The following is a 22,204-nucleotide window of genomic DNA, read 5'->3' on the forward strand; positions in this document are numbered from 1 at the left end:
TGCTCAATTACAAGGAAAAAGTGCTTTAACAAAGGATTAGTTAAGGGGTGTGCAGACTTATGCAACCAGGTGATTGTATGTCTTTTCATTTTCTTAAAACTTTTCACTTGTATTTGTTTTCCTGTAAATTTTGTTATATCCACAAGAAGCAAAGAGATTTGACATGATTTATCTTGGTTTCAATTTTTATTTTTTATTTTTTTATTTATTTTTTTATTAACATTACAAGTAATTGCAATTTTAACAGGGGTGTGCATACTTTTTATATTCACTGTATTTACAGCTGTATAGACCTGTTTGGGTTACCTTCTGAGGTAATGCTGTTTCTTTTTAGTGACTCATTAAGTCAAGTGAAGTAGGCTTTATTGTCAAACCTCTCATCACATACAGTTGTAAAGGTACAAACTAAATGTACTTCCCCCAGATTAACAGTGCTGCAATTATCATGGAACAACATGACACATCAGACACGAAAATAAGTAACAAAGTAACAGTGCAAAATCAGTCAATACAACAAATACAGAGTATAGACTATACAATAGACAGTACGGTAAACAAACAATACAGTAAACATTAAACACTACAGAAAAGCCAAACTTCTGCACAGTAGTAATGATAATGTAAACTCTGCTAGTCCTGAGCAGTATTCCGAACATGTAAAGTGACTTGTGCTTGGATTATTAAATGTCTCTTGTAAAGTGACTGAGTACAGTGATAGTAATGAAATGAAATGAAATGAAACGAAATGAAACGAGGTGAGGTGGCTATCAGACTGATATGCTGAAGAGTCTAATGGTCTGTGGGAAGTGGCTGTTCATGAATCTGGTTAACTCTGCCCAGATGCTTCCAGATGCAAGGAGTGTAAACAGTCAGGAGAGGGGTGAGAGGGATCCTTCCTGATGCTGTGTGCCTTCCATATTCATGGTGTATATGTCTATAATAGCATGAAAACATGACTCAGTAATGGACTGGGCAGTTTTCACCACTCGCTGTAGTGCTTTCCTCTCTGAGATGGAGCGGTTATATACAGTATAACAGACCGTGATGCTGTAGGTCAGGACACTCTGTGACACCTGTTCAAACAGTTAAGAGTGGGTGTGCACATACTACCCCCTCTTCAGTCTTTTTAAGAAGTAGAGGTGCTCTTGTGCCTTCTTCACTAAGGCTGAGGTGTTGAAGGACCACGTGAAGTTGTCAGACACATGCACACCCAAGAATTTCAAATTGCTTTCTCTTTCTAGTGCAGCACCGCCAGTATGTAGAAAGCTTTAAGATACTCTGGTCTTTCAAAAGTCAGCAATCATTAATGATCAATCTTGCTGACAGTAAGCGAGATTGTACTCCTATACATTATTCCATTATTGCTGTTAACAAAGATGTATGGTATGTTTCTTGTATCTATGTTTATTGGTGTTAATATCATGTATCAAGGTTGTAACACTTGTATTTTGTAGGCCATCACTACGTTGTGATGCACACTTCAAAAAGCGTTCCATCTTTGGATTGTCCTGCTGTGACACCCCTTAAAGATTCTAACCCTACAACAGGTTTCCCTTTCATAACCAATTTAGGAAGCCAGAACATTAACTATCCAGTACCATTTTTCTAAGAGTGCATCTTAAAGAACCATCTGGCAAGACTTTTACACACTCTTAAAAATAAAGGTTATAATTAAACTCAAATAGGGGTTTTCAGCCTGATGCCATAGGAGAACTGTTAAGTTAAAAAAAAAAAAAAACTTTTTAAAGAACCTTTCAAGTTCTAGAAAACCATCTATTTGCTGGTACTTTAAAGAACCCAGAAATAGTTCTTTGCAGCAGTGCCACAAGGAACCATTTTATCATAAGTTCTCTAAAAAACCCTTAGTGCTTTAATTACCCAAAGTAAAGTTCTTAAGAGTGGTGTCAGGAGAACCTTTTCCAGTCCCACAAAGAACCTTATAAAAATCACTTTAACCTGTTAAAGGAAGATACCTTGAAGAACCAATTAAATGGTAAATGGTCTGCACTTATATAGTGCCTTTTAGCGGTTTTACAAAGCACTTTACACTGTTTCTCATTAACCCATTCACACACACACTCACACACTGTGTGTGTGAAGGCACTAGTCTGCCATCAGGAGCAATTTGGGGTTCAGTGTCTTGCCCATGGACACTTCAGCATGTGGAGTCATGTGGGCCAGGAATCGAACCTCTAACTTTGCGATTAGTGGACAACCCGCTCTACCACCTGAGCCACAGCAATACCCTGCACCAATACTCTGCCCCAATACACTGCTCTGAAGAACCTACTGCATAATGAAACATAAAGAGTTTATTATAATCTCTAAAGGACCTCCAGAGCCCTATACAATGAATAAAATGGTTCTTGACCAGAAGATTCTTTGCAGAACCTATGGTGCAATAAAGAACCATTGAAGAACCTTTATTTTAAAGTGTGTACAGTATATGACCAGACATTTGTGGACACCTGACCCTCACACTCTTATGTGTTTTTTGAACATTCCATTGCAGATTTAGTCCTCATTTGCTGTTATAACAACCTCCACTCTTTTCGGAAGGCTTTCTACTAGATTTTGCAATGTGGCTGTTGGGATATGTGCTCATTCTGACACTAGACAACAACAAACCTTGAATCCTGATCCTGGAGTACAGCATGTCCTGCACATTCTAGTATTTTCTCAGTTATTGATTCAAGTAATTAGTATTTGTTTGGGGGTGCGTTAGAGCAGGGACACTAAAATGTGCAGTGCAGGGGGTTCTCCAAGATCAGGGCTGGGAACCTGTGCTTTGTATAAGCTTTTGAACCTTCCACGAGGAATCAACACCAGATGGCGCAAGCACATTATTTTCTCCATGCGACATGAAGCTTATTGCACCTGCTACACTCTGAGCACCAAACTGCAGCTCTAAGCTTCTGCGCTTGCAGTCTCATTTTAACATTGGAGAGTATTAACGCGCGAAGGCAACACAGGAGGTGATACTCGATTTCACAGACTAACCTCAGCTGTAGCCAAAAGTTGCGCTTGCCCTCCATATTCCACTTTTAACGCAGTCTCGTTCCACGTGCAGAAACCATTTTTGCGCACAGACATGATGTGTAGATATGTTAAGTGACTCGGCTAGTCTTGCCCTTGACTTAGTGAGGAGGAAGGAAACAGTAATTATCCACACAGGAGGCATGCAGCTGTGAGTATGAGTGTGTTTGGTGTGTGTGAGGAGAGCTGATGCTGTAACCTGCTCCGCGCGCTCTCCTCCAGCACAGCAGCCGGAAACAGTCACCGGAGCGCCATCATCACCAGGTAATTCCATTATCATTTACACACACAAATATATATTATATATATTTATACAGGAAGTGTCTTAAGTGCTCAAAGGTATTGCATTGTATTAGCTTATGTACTGGAGTCAGTTCTGGGTATAGTCTGCAGAGATGAGTGTGCGCCTACGACAGATGTTTCTTCCTCCAGCTGATGCACCACACACGCACAGAGATTCAGGTGCACTCTCTCTTTCTTTGTTTTTAGGAAGGATGCAATGCAATGTCAGATACAAACGTAACCCTCTCAGAGCAAAAGACCTCCGGAGTGACGGTCGCCTTAAAATCCATTACGAGCAAGGAAACCCATCTTCTGACTGTTCATGATAACAATCAGAAGGCGCGTGGATGGGCTTAAGATGTTGCACTGAGGCTCCGTTTTAATGCACACTTATAATTTGGAAAGAATGTGTTTGCTGATTGGGGTTGATTTCCGTGCGAAAGCAATGAATTGATTCTTGGAGGAATCTTTAATATTTCAGTGGAGCTCTTGTAATTGTCAGGCAAGTCTTCAAGAAGGGAAGCACATTTATTGGAAAAATATGTTTGAATTGAGTGAGCAATTCGCTCGTGCAAAGCAGATTTTATAATAGTCTTCTGCATTGTAATGTTATGCGTACTGTACTGCTTACACTCAGATCTGCTTTATGATGTAACAGTAAAGATATAATGAATTATTCCATGTTTGATTAAAGAACAGGCAAGAAATTTCCTGCGGGGTGTGTGTGTGTGTGTGTGTGTGTGTGTGTGTGCTTGTTTTTATATCTTGTTGGGGACCAAATTTCCCCATAAGGGTACGAATATCTCACAATTGTAACCTTGTGGGGACATTTTGGCTGGTCCTCATAAGGAAAACTCCTTTTTTACAAAAAACTGCAAAAACAAACAAACAAAAACTATAAAAGGATCTAAGAGAGGTTTGCTTTTTGGTTACTAAAATTAAGGGTAGGGTTAGATTTAGGTGTATACATTGCATTCATTAGCTGCATTAATAATTATTTCATTGGAAGGTCCTCACAAGGATAGTAAGACAAAACTGTGTGTGTTTATGTATATGTGTGTGTGTGTGTGTGTGTGTGGTGGTGGGGGGTGGGGGGGGGGGGTGAGGGAGTGCACCTTTTTGGAGATGCTTGCTCATTCCTCTGCTCTTCTCTTTACTATACAGGGTCCACAGGAGTCTGTGAGATCTGCAGCCTTAGATCATTATAAAGGATTAGTAAATGCATAATTCCCCTTCTAACACACACCCATGATTAACGTTATGTTCTGGAATCTGAGCACCAGAGAATGGTCGCTCCACTTTGGAATCTCCGCACACAGGTCATTACTTCAACACTGAGGTACTGGTGATTCCTTTCACCTTATACACCAGTTTTCTACTTACCACCTGCTACAGTAACTGCTGCACTCCTGACAGAACTCCACCTCGATTTATTTGCCTGCTTAGTTAATTAACGCATCAATATCATGGCGAAGTACTCAACATGGCAGGGTTGCCTTTTTATGCTGTCAGTGGCAAGCTGCTCCTTCACCTATGGACCTCAGCGCTTAGTGGACCCACTTATGCCCCCAGCTCCTGAATATGCACATTCCATTAGAATAGATGGAGACATCATTCTGGGAGGCCTCTTCCCAGTTCATGCACGGGGGGAGCGTGGTGCCCCATGTGGCGAGCTAAAGAAAGAGAAAGGCATTCATCGCTTGGAGGCCATGCTCTTTGCTATTGATCTCATTAACAAGGACCCTGAGCTGCTGCCCAATATCACTCTGGGTGCTCGCATCCTGGATACATGCTCGAGAGACACGTACGCTTTGGAGCAGTCACTCACCTTTGTGCAGGCACTGATCGAGCGTGACCCCTCTGATGTGCGCTGTGCCAGTGGAGAGCCACCTATCTTTGCCAAACCTGACAAAATTGTGGGAGTGATCGGTGCAGCTGCAAGCTCTGTGTCCATCATGGTAGCCAACATCCTGCGGCTGTTTAAGGTGAGTTAATAGAACACACATTGCCCTATTAGTTATGCAGTGTAGTGGCCTCCTCTCCAACATCTTGGAATGCTGTAGTAGATAAATTGTTAATATTGTAAAATGCAGGTACATTTTCATTTTTTCACGCAGAAACCATGGGGGATGCAGCCTTTTCCCATTAAGTCTACATGCATTTGTGGCATCGGGTGGACTATATGCATTGCTTTATACAGACACCACTGATTAACACAGGTTGTTCATTGCCAGCTCTACATACAAAAGATGAGCAGATTAAAAGTTAGCAATTAGTACTCTTCAGTACACTGCTAGAGTCTTAAAATATTCAGTAATTCACCATTATTATTGATTTTATTTTGATTCAGTTACTCTTTGAGTCACTGAACAGGAAGCATACTCCACTAATGATGATCTATGAAGTACGTTTGTACCAGTTAACTATTTGATATGCTTCACATACAGTAGCCATAATTGTGGCGCTTGACTGAACCCCCCCGCGTGCTTTGCGTCCCGAAATACTCCTTTATCTTGTTTCCAGGTTATCTTGTTTCTTGTCACATTAATAATTGAGTGTCTGATACACACACTATATGTATAGCTGACTTGTAATTGGATATTTAAAAAATAGGAGTTGCGGTTATCAGTTGAAGGGAATCACCATTTAATCAGGAAGAAAATCTGAAACTGTCATCACTTAATCTGCTGAAGAGATTAGTATAGTAAAGCCAAATACTTTGTGGGCGAGAAACATAAATCCTCAATATAAATTAATGCTATCGTGTTGAAGTGATGCTGGGTTTTGCTGTAAATCATCTAATTAACTTGTTGATGTTCCAATACTTGTGTCAGTGAAATTGTCCTTTCTCAACATTCCTCTGGTTAAAGAAGTGACTCTTCACTGGAATAGATTGTGATTCAACTCTCTGCTGGCATAATAACTCGACAGTACAGCTCCAGTAAGGCCAGTGGTGTATAGTTATGAAGAAGTAAGTAGGTGCTGGGTGAATTTCTGTGTATACTCAAGTGAAAATGTTTATATTAACTTTCATTTTTACCTTGTTAGCATTTTCAAAATGCATATTCTTGCTGCAATAAATTTCCCTAGGCTCCTTCGTTACTTACAGCTAATGAGTTGATTCTCAGCGTTAACCTAAAAGAGTGAATTGATGTCAATTTAGAAGGCCGACTGAAAGATGTAATTTATTTGTGAAAGACAGATCACACATCTCCAACAAAAATTATTATTAAGGATGATTCTAGAGCCGTTTTACGGCGTTATACTCACTGGTCTGACCCCTTTTGTGGTGTGTGTGTATATGCTTGAACATTAAATCACACTTCTTTCTATAGCTGCCATAGTACAATATGTTAAAAATGTGAGAGGTTTGAATGGATTAACATCAGTAACTGTTGAGAAAAAAACACCCCAAAGGTCGTTTATCTAAGACTAGCAAACATTGAGTCTTCATATGCAATGAAAAAGGGGTCATGGGGTAATTATGACACTACTTGTCAGTTATTTTGCCTTGACTGCCTCTCACCTGGTGCTTGGTTGGACTCTTTTTTTAACTCTCTCTCTCTCTCTCTCTCTCTCCCTCTCTCTCTCTCTCTCTGCATGTGTGGCTGCTCCATTCTGTTCTCTCTCATTTCACCTCCTCACTCTATTGCTATGTGTTTGTACTCTCACAAGCAAACAGACATTTTGATGTTTTTTTTAATGCTTTAAAATGTAAAGGAGATAACAAAAAGTAAACAGGAAAAAGGAATAGATGAAACTGACGTTTTCATTATCCATTGGAATATTTCTTTTCCTCCCTCATGCATGTGAAATTTTTCATAGCCTAATTACGCACCAAGCTTTTTATTCTGAAAAGCTCAGCTCATTACTAGTCAAACTATTTGATTACATCTTCTGGAACTCAAGTGCCAGGATGGTAATTAAGGACGAAAAATATTTTAGGGTGAACTGTAATGAGTGTGGACAGTACACATGTATTTATACACTTATCAGACTACTACCTCTTGCTCTTGTTTCGACTACTTGTTCTTTTTCACTTTAGCTTGCTAACTAAAGTTAATGCAAATAACTGATAAAAATGATACCTAAGTTGCCTAGTGGACTGGATGACTGACATTTGTGTGGGTGATGTCACTTGCTGCAGTGTTATAGTGTTAGAAAAGACCACAACATTATCAGTCAACATTTATTCTTTATTTACTGGCTTGCTTTAAAGACATTCCAATAACTCTGCTTGTAGTTCGAATTTCTGCCACAGTTCTGGCTTTACAAGTTCAGCAAAGCTCAAATGAACATAAATGAGTGAGGTAGCCGTGTTAAGTCTAGCCAATTAGCAGAAGGCTTCATGAAGGAGAACGCATTTGTTTAGCCGTAACCAATTCCGTGTATAAGCAACGTATCAGCAGTGAGCAAAGAGAGATCCTGTGGCGGTGAGTGCTGAGCAGTTTTGTGGCATGAGCAAAGATACTTGAAAGCTTTTACTCTAGACATCAAACTGTGGGGAAGGATTTGTAGGTGGGGCACGGGTGAGAAGGAAAATACAAAAAATAAATATTTAAATGACAGTTTAAAACCTGCCAACCTGTACACATTTTGCATAGGAGCTCTGCATTTTAACAATAGAAGGCAAAATACCCCAGAAGACCCGTCTTAGTTTTTCCTCTAATAAAAATGTCAGATGTATCCAGAATAATTGACAGCTGTGCAGGTGTTTTGAGCTCTTGGCTGGAAAGATGCTCTGATGCCGTACCCTCCCTTTCTATCATGGTAAATAGTTCATTAGCATGATTTTATTGGGAGCAAGCAGGTTCCCATAAAACATGGGGGAAAAAGTTTGAATATGTCTGCAGAAGAGTGACCGAAGCCAATATAACAAATCATTCTCCAAAGTCAGTATGACTAGCATGACTAACAGTCATACAAACACTAGCAGTCATGTGAATGTTTTACTGAATTAAGAAGCTATTAGTTTAGTTAAGAAGCTAAGGTCAGTAAGGTTATACATTAATGGTATTAGCCTTAGGCCATTTTAGCAAAGTTGGCATTATTTTGTCCATGCTTAAAGCTCATGGATGTAAGATTTCATAATTTTGCCTCCTCTGGTACAAACAATGCTATAGCAAACTACTTGTGGAAGAACATGTGGGATGCTTATTTATACTGACTGGCCAAAAAAAGGTCGCTGATTGGATTTAAATAATCAAATACTTAAGAGCCTATGATTGGATCATTATTGCAGTGATTAATATGTTTCATTCTTTTAACCCTAACTGATGCAGTGTGTAGCTTCTCATTTCTTAAACAACCATGTCGGAAGACATATCCCGTGGTCGTGGAAAAGATGTTATTGTGTTTCAGAAGGGGTTATTATTGGCCTGCATGAAGCAAACAAAACAACTACTTAGATTGCTGAAATCACTGGAGTTGGGTTAAGAACTGTCCATTGCTTTATTAAAACCTGGGAGTAGAGTGGTGAACTCTCAACTTTGAGGAAGAAATGTTGTCTGAAAAAAAATCTTGAATGATCATGATCGCATGGTAAAAAATCAACAGTAGCACTCACTGCTATGTTTAATAGTAAAAGTAACTTTTACTGAAAAAAGTGAGGATAGTGATAGTGTTAGTGAGGATAATCAGAAAAAACAACTTCAGTTTGCTAGGGAACATAAACATTGGACTGTGGAACAATGGAAAAAGGTCATGTGGTCTGATGAGTCCAGATTTATACTATTCCAAAGCGATGGGTACATCAGGGTGAGAAGGGAAGCACATGAAGCAACACACCCATCATGCATAGCTCCTACTGTACAAGCCTCTAGAGGAAGTGTTATGAGCTGGGGTTTCTTGAATTGGTCAGGTATAGGTTCTGCAACATTATGCAGCAATAAAATGAAGTCAGCTGAGTGCCTGAGAGACTGAGTGACCAGGTTATCTCATCAATGGATTTTTTTCTTCCCTGACGGCACATTCCAGGATGACAATGCCAAGATTAATTGGGCTCAAATTGTGAAAGAGTGCTTTAGGCAGCATGAGTCCTAACCTTAACCCCACTGAAAGTATTTTGGATGTGCTGGAGAAGACTTTACAGAGCGGTTTGACTCTCTCGTCCTCAATACAAGATCTCGGCCAAAACTGAATGCAACTCTGAATGTAAATAAATGCACAAAGTTGTCGAAACAATGTCATGACAAATGCACAGTGTAATCAAAGCTAAAGGCGGTGCAACCAAAATTTTAGATTTTGCAACTTTTTTTGGCCAGACAGTGTACAAACCTTTTACCAAAACCAATATTTGTCCCATCTTCTATATCTTTACAATTGTTTCAGCTTTGCTTGACTTCATCCATTTTAACAGTTCAACTCTGTTACCAAGAGTACAGCTACAAATAATATGAATTGTAATTTTTAAAAAACATATAAATTGTATATAAAGTGAAATAATATGAATTGTAATTGTACTTTTTTAAAAACATATAAACTGTGGCTCTAAACCTAACATCCTTTTCTGAAAAATGGCTTACTTTAGCCTGTTATCACTCAGCACAATTAATAGGGTTGAGCATTTCCCCAAATTTTCTTAGTGTATACAGTATGGTCAATATAAATCCATTTAAATGGATATTATGAATTTATTTATTCATTTATTTTTTCCCCAAATCATTTTTCATCATTTTTAACTACTTTAATCTACAATTTCAAGTTTATTGCTGTCTTTTTGTGTTTGTGTCACTGCTATGTTTAGAGCTAAAGGTGCATTCAATTCTCTCAGACTAAAACTTGATTAGACCTGCTTGTCCTTTGACTGGATTATGGTTGTAATTTGGACTAAGTCCAACAGTCTACTGTGTTATGCCATCCGTGGACGGGAGAGCAGATGAAAGCTTCTCTGTTATGATGCTCTAATTTCCCCTCTATATTTTGATGTTAATTTATCTAATACAATAGTTTTTACATGATTTGCTTTAATTTCTGGGGGCACAGTGGTTTAGTGATTAGTATGTTTGCCTCGCACCCCGAGGGTTGGGGGTTAGATTCCTGCCTCTGTTCTGTGTGCGCGGAGTTTGTTCTCCCTGTGCTTTGGGGGTTCCTTCCGGGTCCTCTGATTCCTCCCCCAGTCCAAAAACATGCGTTGTCCCACACCTCATCCCCCGAGTCTCCTGGGACAGGCTCCAGACTCCTCATGACCCTCTGTAGGATAATCGGTACAGAAAATGGATGGATAGATGGACTTTAACTTCTACTTTCCCCAGTAAAGTATCTTATATTACCCAAGTATGGTTCTGGGTAAGGAAGTATATCTCTATCAATATAAATGGTGATCTTTAGGCCTGAATATTACAGTTAACCATACAAAGATACCAAAATTCAAGCATTACAGTGTGAAACAATACATTACAGCAGGTTTGAATTATCTTTATCTGTGGATTATTTTTAACCCATGCTCCAGTGGTGCATTTTCAGATCAGACAGATTAGATCTGGTTTTGCCTTTATATAGATTTCTGGTTTATATGTGACATTCCAGTTTGACGTTATATAATGCCATTATAGTAATGTAGCACTATTTTGTTCTTGATATACAGATTGGTGTTCAGGCAGTAAGGGGATGGAGTACCTGAGCATTCACAGGCACTCACTAAACCACAAAATTGTTGTTATTTACTACCCCATAAGAGTATAGATTTACACACACACACACACACACACACACACAAAACAACAACAAAAAAACCCAACATGTTCTATATTGAGCCAATGTTTATATAGATGGTAGTTTTTATATGAACAGTGTTAGGATTAGTTGGTGTAGCAGCTTGCATATTTTCTGGATTACAGTACCACAATCTTGCAGATTTTATGACCAGTTTGTTCCTCTGTTATACCTAGGTACCCCTGCTGTACCTAGATACCCCTGCTGTACCTAGATACCCCTGCTGTACCTAGCTTTGAACGCAGCATCAATAATTCATACATACACGCCCTGGGTGAAAACCAGTTGCAGCTGGTGGTTTTAAAAATTGGGGAAGCACAGGTGTCTGTTATTGAAGTGTATATCTGTGTGTTGTGTTTTATCTGTTTCATCTGTTGGTCTGGACTTTTGTTTAATTCTCACTCGCTCCTCATAAGAGCATCAAAAGACTTTTCCAAAATCAGGTCAACAACAGTAGTGTCTGCCATGTCATACCAAAAAGCAGCCTAGCTGCTAAGTAGCTAGCGAAATTTCACTGAAGAGGGTAGTGACAGCTCGCTGGACCTTTAAATGCAAAAAAAAACAAAAAAAAAAACTAAACAAATGGCATAAAAACTGAATTCCATACTTACAATTTATTTACAATATTCACCAATTACAAAGCTAAAATAACAGGCAACACTAGTTGTGTACAACTGTTATGGTTTAAGCTACTGACCAGTATTGCAGCTCCGAGCCCTCTGTCTGACTGGTATATTTAAGTTAGAGATGTCAGTCCTGTTCAGGTTCAGCCCCTTTTGAGAGTTCTCCCAGTCATCATATGGAGAAACCATGCATCTCGGCAGGACAAGCAAAGAGCACACTGTTACACTTTCATTGGCTCCCAGTGAAACTGTGTATCCAGGCAAGACCTAAAATGATGTATTTAAAACCTATTGCCCAATACAGTGTAATTAAATCTGCCACTGGTTGCCAGTGAAGCCATGCATCAATGGAATTCTACCGGTGGCACATTTACAGGCTTCAAGATTTTCACAAATACACATAAAGTCAGTGTGGAATATCTTCTTTATCTTTTAGAAATGTGAGAAATTTAGCTTTCTGCAGAACACTAGCAAAAAAAAAAAAAGTACACTCTTGTTAGCAAAACTTTGGAATCTGATCAAAAACGTTCAAAAATCACTGTAAAAAATTTGCCAACAAAACCTTTGAAAAACATTACAAATCTCTGGCACAGAGAGAGTGAACAACAGTTTCCTGTTACATTCTTAAGGACAGATAATAGGCAGAGAATAACAACAAGAAACAGTGTTGTGTTTGAATAGAAATGGCTGAAACAACTCTGTGCCCAGCAAGTCATCCTTCCATTGAGCAGCGATGCGTAAATTTTTATCAGTGTTGTTCTGCCTCAATCTGCTTTATATTATTCCAAAACACAAATCACTTTATATTTTCACTCTCCCCAAGTCCGAAGTCTGTTTTATTTACTTGCATTCATATATGAAGCATATTTTATATATATATATATATATATATATATATATATATATATATATATATATATATATATATATATATAATATAGCGCAGAGTTCTCCCTAAGCTTTACGGGATTCCAAAGACCAAAGACGTGATGTAGGCTGATTGGTATTTCCAGATGTATGTCCGTAGTATGTGAATGTGTGTGCGATTGAGCCCTGCGATGGGTTGGCACCCATCTAAGTTATGTTCTACTTAGAATTATTTTAAATGGGTAGTTGTTTGCTCTGATCTGATTCTAGTCATTCTGAAAAGAGAAAGTAGCATAATTTTGTGCAGTGTACAAATCTATCTATTTGCCAGGAGGAACAAGGGGCAATGGGAAACAGTGCATTTGTTTATTGCTTGCTTGTAGATGTGTGTTGTGTTTTAATACTGTCTTTATTATGACTTTGTCAACACTGACCTCACCATTTCCCCTTAGAGAATCCCCATTTCCATTTTAAGCACCTTTGCAGTACTTTATTACCTCAAGTGAAATCTGTTAGATGAGCCCTTAGGGGCCTGAGATACTGATTGAACATTACTGTAGAATCCAGGAGCAGAACCTGGCAGTAAGTCATTAGGAAGTGCAGTCTGAGTTCCTACCCTTATAAATGCAAACGGGAGTAATTAAAAAAATGAAATAATATACACATTGCGGCACCGTGGCACAGAGGAAGCATTGTTGTCTCACAGCTCCAGAGTCCCTGGTTTGATCCTGAACTGTGTGGAGTTTTGCATGTTTTCTCCATTGGTTTCCTCCAGGTTGTCTGGTTTCCTCTCACCTCCACTAAAACATGCCAGTAGGTGGATTGGCTATGCTAATTTACCACTAGGTGTGAATGTGTGTGTGTTCATGGTGCTCTGTGATGGATCCACTACAACAGTGACGGGGATGAAGAGGTTACTGAAGATGAATGAATGAATTAATGAATGAAAATAAAAGATACCACTTGATGAGCACATTGAAACTAGGTTTTATATAGTCTACTAACTATTTCATCCACATTTGACAGCCAATGCCAATTCTGTTTAGTTCTATTTAGTTAGGGCACCAGCTAGTTAGCAAGCTAATATGATTGAAAATGAAAATTATAACTACTACTAACTGAGAGTAAGTGCATTCAGAGTATCTGCTCTGTGTCATCCACTCCCACTCCCACTATACTGCAAGATTATGTCTACTTAGGAGCCATGAGGTCAATGACGTGGGTTAAACACAGCATTGAAATACAGAGATACTCTGACTACTAGACACATAAAATTAAAGATGACCGTTTAAGGTTTTTGTTCTGTCGTGCAAAAAAAAGAAAATAAGTGGACCCAGGTCACACCTAGACACAGAGCAATGTGTTAATTACCTGGCCAAAATGTTTAGTATTCTAATAAATTATCCTCATGCATTTCTATGTGAAGTACAATATTTATTTAAAGAGCAATTTTATGGAACGTTATGCAAGATATGTTTTTTTGAAAACAGTAAATGTAAAAAAGTGAAATTGCAAGCTGCTGCTTACTCTTTGTAATTTGATTTCTAAATTGCTCGAGACATTTTTGGCATTGTGACATCTGTCAGATGGAAATGTGGGTTTACCCAATCAGATAAGCCCAGAGTGAGGAGAGCTTCTCTGAAGAACTACGCTGTGAGCTTGGAACTGCTTTTATTTATTCTGTCAGCTGAAAATATCAGTTCTGAGCATGTGACAAATTTCATTTTATCATATTCTCAGAAGTCTCAGACCTACATATAATTTGTCCTTGAGGGCACTGGGCCTCGCTGTTGCTATTGCTTTAATCTCGAAATCCGAAATATGCATGCTTATAGACCAAATCATTCATTTTTAGAATTTCCTTAAAGAGTTGTATCCATACACTTGGTTCTATTAGATTTCACTTCAAATGTCTATCCATTTCCAAAGATTAGCAGATCTGCGCAAAAGTAAGTAAAGACTGAGCATATAAAAGCCTTTCACAAGTCAAGCGCTAAAAAGCTGTTGGCTCTCAATTGCACATAATACTTTATTGCCAGGTGATGAAGTGGTATTCATACTTTGGCCCAGTCTGAAAGTATGTGAAAGTATGTTACGTATGAAAGTATGTTATCATGAAAAAATGTTTTTTTAAAGAAATATTTTTATAAAACTTTTTTTATTGGTAACAGTTTACAATAACAGTACATGAATAATCACACACTAATACCTGAAGTAATACTTACTTAAATATGAACTAATGATGAGTTAAGGCATGTACTAATCACAATCTAATGAAGAGCAAACCTTAACTATGACATGAGTCTTATGAATTCATGCATGAATAACGACCACCTTGTACATGTTTCTTAGTAAATGTATTAATTAACGCACAGAGGTAAACTAAATCAAACATGGTCTATAAGAAAGAATATGAATTAAACATGCATAATTTCAACTTGTTTATATAATTTGCCATATGCAGCTGCATACACAAATATCATTGGTGCTGGATTACTTTAAATAATGGTTTAAAATAAATTAAGGGTAGAAAACGTGGACACATGCACACAGAAAATAACAAAACACTTCTGACTTTGTTATAAAAACAAAACTAAGGCCTCCCTCTCCATTCATCTATCCATCCATCCATCTTCTATACAACTTATCCTTCAGGGTCACGGGGAACCTGGAGCCTATCCCAGGGAGCATCAGGCACAAGGCGGGGTACACTCTGGACAGGGTGCCAATCCATGGCAGGGCACAATCACATATGTACACATTCACAAACTCATTTGTATACTACAGACAATTTGGACATGCCAAATGCCTACCATGCATGTCTTTGGACTGGGGGAGGAAACCGCTGCAGCACAGGGAGAACATGTAAACTCTGCACACACCGGGCAGCAGTGGGAGTTGAACCCCCAACCCTGGTGGTGTGAGGCGAACGGGCTAAACACTAAGCCATCATGTGCCCCTGGCTTCCCCCTCTTTCCAAAAAAAAAATGCATGAAAATCAGGGTCATTCTCTGGCACCCACATTGTCTTGTTTGCTGCACAAGTAGAGATTAGTTTTGACATTGGTGGAACTAAGAAAAACAGCACTCCCAACGGTCAGCGGTAATAAGGTAACATGCACAGGTATTGGATGGAGTAGAGGCTGGGGCTGATTTCTTTCTACCTCAGACTGTAGATTCATTACTGAAAGTCATGTCAAGTGATTACACAGAGTGAAATGCCTGCTAGATTGTGTGTTCACTGGGGCTAAAGATATTTAAGGCCGATAACGTGTCACCAGAAGTCATTGAGAAGGCACATGCGAAACATAGTTGCAGGTCTAATAAACACGATTGGTGGATTACTTTATCGAGCACTGATTTTTTAAAATGCTTTTGGAGGAATAAGTAGAAGTAAATAATCTAAGCAAACATTGTCCAATCAAAGTACAAATTACATGAAGGGAGAAATGACAGTATGTATTATTCTGTATTAATTTTATATACCATATATTAGAACATATTACCTGTTCAATTCAAATAATGTATTCATATTTGGTTATATTCCTAGCTCCTATGTGCATGTGTAATAGTTCTATGCCTATGATGAGACCTCATGCTGTAAGACTCGACCATATAGGTTTCATAAAGCAATGCCAAGTTACTGATAGGTAATAGAATTTTTGAGTCCTCCCATTCAAAATCATGACCGGCTATCACTGGGTCCATTTATATTTTATATTTATTTTTTAAAACGGCAAAAGTCACGAATGTGAGATGAGAGTTAAGGAAAAGAACCAGATTGAGTCATTTAGATTTGTAATGCACCCTATAGTTCCAGTCTTCACCTGATGAGGTGGATGAAATGCCTACCTTATTCATCCTGTTGGTTTATTGTTCAGTAAATCAGACTGGAACAAACAACATACACCTTGAGACAAGATGCAGTTATGAATATGTTTAAGAATATGTGATGATCAAGAGGTAAAGATAAGGCTGCATGAAGAGTGCATGCATTATTGTGTGCTTTTTTCCATAAAGACAATTTGCCAGATTTGTCTAGCGGGGTGTTATTGCCACTCCCAGTTTCCCAGGATTGAATGAAGCGTCGCATTGCAGTCTTAATCAATACACCACCTCAGCTTTAGTGTAGGAAGCAAGGAGAGGTTAACTCGTGTTTGCCCATGTTACTGAAGCTGTGAATGAAGCATATGCTAATTTTTTTTTTTTTACATGTATTGTCTATTTCCACACTTTTATTCACATAATCATAATGAGATAAAATAATACCTGATGATCTGGCAAAACACAGGATATTTAGAGGCCTCTGTTGGATTTTTATGGTCAGCAGGGTCTGAATGAATGAATGGCAATTGTAATCAGTAAGACCGATTTTAAAGAAAAATGTTGCAAAGCATTTTGAATGACTTTTAAGTATATAAATTAGTGTAGCACAACTCAAGCCTTTGTGTGAATTGTGTGTCATCAAGCTCAGGAGGGCAGACCTGGGAAGGCGAATGACACAAAATATCCCCTTAACAGAAAAAGCTTATTGAGTGAAATTGAACCAGTCAGAGGATTTTGCAAAGGTCGCGTGACTGATAAGATACTGAACTGCACTGGCACGTTTCATTCACTATGTGGTGTGATAAAATATTTAAGCAATAGTTAGGTGTCAGTGGTATCAATGGCCTCGTAATTTTTTTTTAACCTGATGGTTTTGAGACAAGGCTGTGAGATTTATATAGAGGTTGACCAGTCACTTTAAGGCATTAAAGGCGAACTATTTCTGACATTTTTACCACCATGTAAATCAAAGTCACCTCTAAACCACTGTCTTATTGTCATATTTCAAGTTAGGTCTTAAAAAAATTTACTTTGTACAAGCTTATAAATTGTCATGCCTATATTTTAGTTTAAGCCTAAAACTCATATTATTCAAATGTAGTGCAATGCAATAAAAAGAAAAATACACAAAGGAGTGAAATCTTTCACTATAATAAGAAAATAAAGGAGGTCTTTTTTCTTTCAGTTCGTATCAGATTGCTCAATTGTCAATTGCTTAATTAATGCCACCTATATATTGTGGCTATTAGCAACTCGAAAGGATTCGTCTGGCCGAGCAACTTCGATACCATAGATATCTGATGTTGCACACTTAGATGCTTCTGTATATTGTCAGTTCTCTTGGATGTAAAATCTGGATTAGCATGCAAAATTAATTACATCCGCCGAGGCAATCTTTCCCAGCCACACTTATCCCCCGAGTCTGTGCTAATGAGCGCAGTTCCTGATTCTAATTGTCAAGTACTGCAAAAGGTATGACAATAGTTTAGTAAAACCGAGTGTATGAACAATTATACAAGATACAGCTCTTCCCTAAGACTAACACCTGCACAAATAAATTAATCACTTGATTTGAAAAGCCTTTGGATGTATGCATATCTAAATGAGATTTCACTGGCAGACCCAGTCGATATAATACCAATGCTCTTGGGATTGGTCCTCCTTTAAGGTCTTCAATGGTCTCCATCAATACAAATATTTGAGCATCTGTCGTGATGAGTGATGGACTTGCATTCTCTTGGGCAATTCCCTATTTTGCATTGGCAGCACAATCTAAACCACATACGTTTCTGACATGAATTTAATGTTTTTATTATTCGTTACATAGGATGTTACTGCACCCTCTTATTTAAATATGTTTCCAACATTCTACATCAACACTGTGTTTTGATTGGCTGAGAGGACTAGGAAGAAAAAACACATAAACTGTAGTTCACCTAAGTGTAAAGTGCTGATACCTGAGTCTCCTGTTACTCTACATAAATGTCTCCTAACAGAAAACTTCAGAACATCAGTAATTACATATATTTCTTTGTTAAACTATGATTACTATAGAGTGTTCGCCATATAATCCCTGTGTATGACCTGTTACTATAGAAATGATAACGTATCAGAATATGCACATGACTATAAACCTAACATTTATGTCACAGTTGGAGCTACTGCCAGAGCTTCTGTTAGAGAAAATGATTTGAGAATTCAACTGTGCTGTGGTATGACAACAATTAACACTGTGTTAGGAGCATATTTCAAATACATGGATATTCTTTTTTTTCTTTTGGTTGTGTCTAATCAAGAATTGGTATCAGCTCTTTGAAATTAAACAACAACAACAACAACAACAACTGTTTTTACTTATTTTCTATTTTGAAAACCAGATGCACCAGGCGCAGATTACATTTGACCATTTTCTCTTGCTCTATACCTTACACAATGTAGAAGTCAGACAGTTTGAGGGTCCAGTGTCCTACTACAGTGTCCAAATGCTACTACTGACATTTTCCTTGCTTCATAACAGAAGCCTTATGGGAACTGGATCATTTGAAGTGTTTGCTTAGGACTGATGGTCTACGAATGAGGGATTAAGCAAAGTAGAAATTAGTTTTTTTTTTTTTTTTAAATTCCATTTCAAAGAGCATAGTCCATTTTCCCCTTCATCATGACTGACGCCTTTGTCCCTGCAACCATAAAATTTAATGACAGAGGTGATTTTAGCAGAAACTCTCCATTTCCAAGGGATAATAAGTAATATAATCAGGGAAAAGAAATGACATAATTTGTCATGTAGACATAGTGCAGTTCTCTGTGTTGCTCACTTACCATACCCTTAGTGTGGACACTCTTACTCATTCTTACTCTTACTCTTACTCAGTCTTGCATTTTGACATAGCATTAGAAATGCAAGATTTGTCTTGGTGACATGCTAAATAATGTTGCCACAGCTTGAATGTTAATTAAAAGAATGATTGGTTATTGTACCCATATGGCCTTCTAAGCTGACATGCACCAAATTCTTATATATATGACAACCTGGATTGCATTCTGAATTTTATATTTAGAAATAATGTGAAATTCTGCTGTTGTTTAGATGTTTACAGAATGAAAAACTATTGAATAGAATGCTAACTGTTAATGAATAAATTTGCATAATAAGTGCATAATGAGGTTATAGAAGGTCAGTGCCATTGTCCCTGAATACAAGTTTTGATTTTGTTAGCATACATTTACCATAATGATTATGCTGAAAAAGAATTTTGAAGATATTTCCATTAAAATGTTAGAATAGGCAGATTAGATTAGGTTCAGGCTGTTGTAAAGTTTAGTGTTTATTTGTTGATAATTAAAAAATGTTTAATTATCCATCATGATTTTCTTTAGCCTAAACAGTGTAAGGCAATGCATTTGGATCACCTTTTTATTCACATTTAGACTGAAGAAATATGTTCAATATGTTTCTAGTTTCTAGTCTCCTGAGCTGTAGGTTGTCACTTAGGGCTCCCAAAAATTCAGTTTTTGTTGTAACCCATAACAAGTTCTTGTTGGTTCAGTTTTGTAATCATTAGGAACTGACATATTGTGTCTCTTTGGGTGAAATTAGCATGTAAGCAAATCCCAGGTCTTGCTTGAGAACATTCCACTTGTTTTATTCACTGAATTCCAATGGGTACTGTCTGAACACTGTATAGCAGGTGTTCTCAAACTTTTTGCCTCTAGGGACACCTTCTAGTGGAAAAACAAATCCATGAACCCCCTTCTGAAGAAAACACAGATTAATATTATGAAGGCACGTTAGGCAAACATACATACAGTATACCCAAACCAGTTACATACAGTTAAAATATATGTTTTAGACTTTTGAGTTATTTAGCTTTACATGAAACCCATTCAGTTTAATCATCCACCTTATTAGCCTTCGAACCATAATAACTAAACTTTTGAACCATAATAACTAAAACAACTTTAAACGACTGTAACTGTAGTGTTAAAAAATAATCATAGCCTATATATGTAAGTATGTATGTGTGTGTGTGTGTATGTGTGTGTGTGTGTATATATATATATATATATATATATATATATATATATATATATATATATATATATATATATTGTCTATCCTTCACTGAACCCCATTTTGAAAATCATGACTTTTGTATTTAGGTTTGTGTTGTATATAGTGTGAGTAAGAATTGGTGTTCATTGACTTGTTGTATTTCATTTGTACAGACATCCTGAAAGGTAATTAAAATGTTTTCCCGACTTTAATGCAGCTACATTTAGCCATTTTTTTAATTACGTGTGGATGAACAAAGCCTGGGGAAATCCACTGCTCAGTATGTGGTCTGGAGCTCTGCCACAGTGGATAAGAACTTTAATACAATACAAAAGTAAACAAATACCAAACTTACAAACACAGAAAAACACGCACACAGTGTACTCTCAACCAGAAATAGTAATCAGGATTGGATCCCAATCTGGCATAGTAGCCGGATCTGCCTCAAGGTTTGACATTTTGTGCTTTCTGAGATGGTTTTCTGCTCACCACGATTGTAAAGAGTGGTTATTTCACTTACCATAGCCTTCAGCTTGAAGCAGTCTGGCCATTCTCCTCTGACCTTTCTCATCAACAAGGAGTTTCCTCCCACACTGCTGCTGCTCAGTGGATATTTTTTGTTTTCTGCACCATTCTGTGTAAACTCTAATTACTGTTGTGTGTGATAATCACGAGAGCAGCAGTTTCTGAAACACTTGAACCAGCCACAACAAACATTTCATGGTCAAAGTCACTGAAATCACATTTCTCCCCATTTTTATGTTTGATGTGAACATTAACTGGGAGATATTATGCATTGTGCTGCTGCCACATGATTGGGTGTTTGATTAATTGCATGAACAAGCAGGTGCATAGGTATTCCTATTAAAGTGGCTGGTGAGTCTATATCCAACCTTTTTCAGTACACTTGGCCACGTGCCAAGTATGTGTGTGGTATATTTGCTAAGCTGTTTGTAAGAACCTCTTTGCTGTTTGATCATAATACATTGGTTTTGCCCTCTAATATAATATATAGTCTGCGATCCCAACAACTCACCGGCCAGAGATTGCATGACTGTATTGTGTGTGTATGCATATGTGTGTGTGTGTTTGCAGCTGGTATTTATCTCTTAATGGGCTACAATTGTCTGGATTATATACAAAATATGTGATCATTTTGACATTCTGCTAACATTTGGATATGCTAAATGATTTCTATACAGAGGTTAAGGTTAGGGTTAGAGTTGGGTGTAGGTGTAGCATTGTTTTGTGGCATTAGTACACAGGTTAGTGGAAATACTGTACAAAGATAGAATTGCGAAAGGAGTGCATGTGTCACCTGTAAATACTGAAAATCTATGATGATAATATTAGAAAGTTATTTAAGCAAGCCAAAATTTTTCTCTTATTCCATCCTTCTGTTCTACTACTACTACTACACACACACACACACACACTCAAATGTTTGTCATTCTTCAGTGAGTGCTTTATCCTGGTCAGGGTTGGAGTGAATCCAGAGCCTATCCCTGGAACATAGTGCTTGAGGCACGAATATAACTTAGATGCACGCACATTCATACATTAATTAATTTAGCAAAGCCAAGCCACCTACCTGCATGTTTTTAGGAGGTGGGAGGAAACTGGAGAACCTTGAGGAAACCCACACTGACAGTAACTTGAGCTCAAAGTTGAACTGGGGACCCCAGAGCTCTGAGGTGGCATCACTACCAGCTGTGCCACCGTGCCATCTAAAAGAACATTAAGCTATATTATCTTTGCTTGTGCTTAAATTACTGGTTTGCTTATAGTAAAGTGACACCATCTAG

General features: G+C 37.9%; 1 protein-coding gene across 1 annotated transcript in view; it reads left to right on the plus strand.

The window, feature by feature from the left end:
* Nucleotides 1–4,862: 4,862 nt before the first annotated feature.
* The window catches only part of grm8b (glutamate receptor, metabotropic 8b), a 140,692-nt gene continuing 123,350 nt past the window's right edge, over nt 4,863–22,204 (plus strand). The window contains exon 1 of the mRNA XM_053641165.1: nt 4,863–5,303. Coding sequence (XP_053497140.1) covers nt 4,881–5,303 — 423 coding nt within the window. The 5' untranslated portion in view covers nt 4,863–4,880. The remainder of the gene's footprint in view (nt 5,304–22,204) is intronic.

Source organism: Ictalurus furcatus, chromosome 14 (assembly GCF_023375685.1).
Source record: "Ictalurus furcatus strain D&B chromosome 14, Billie_1.0, whole genome shotgun sequence".
Classification (NCBI taxonomy): Eukaryota; Metazoa; Chordata; class Actinopteri; order Siluriformes; family Ictaluridae; genus Ictalurus; species Ictalurus furcatus.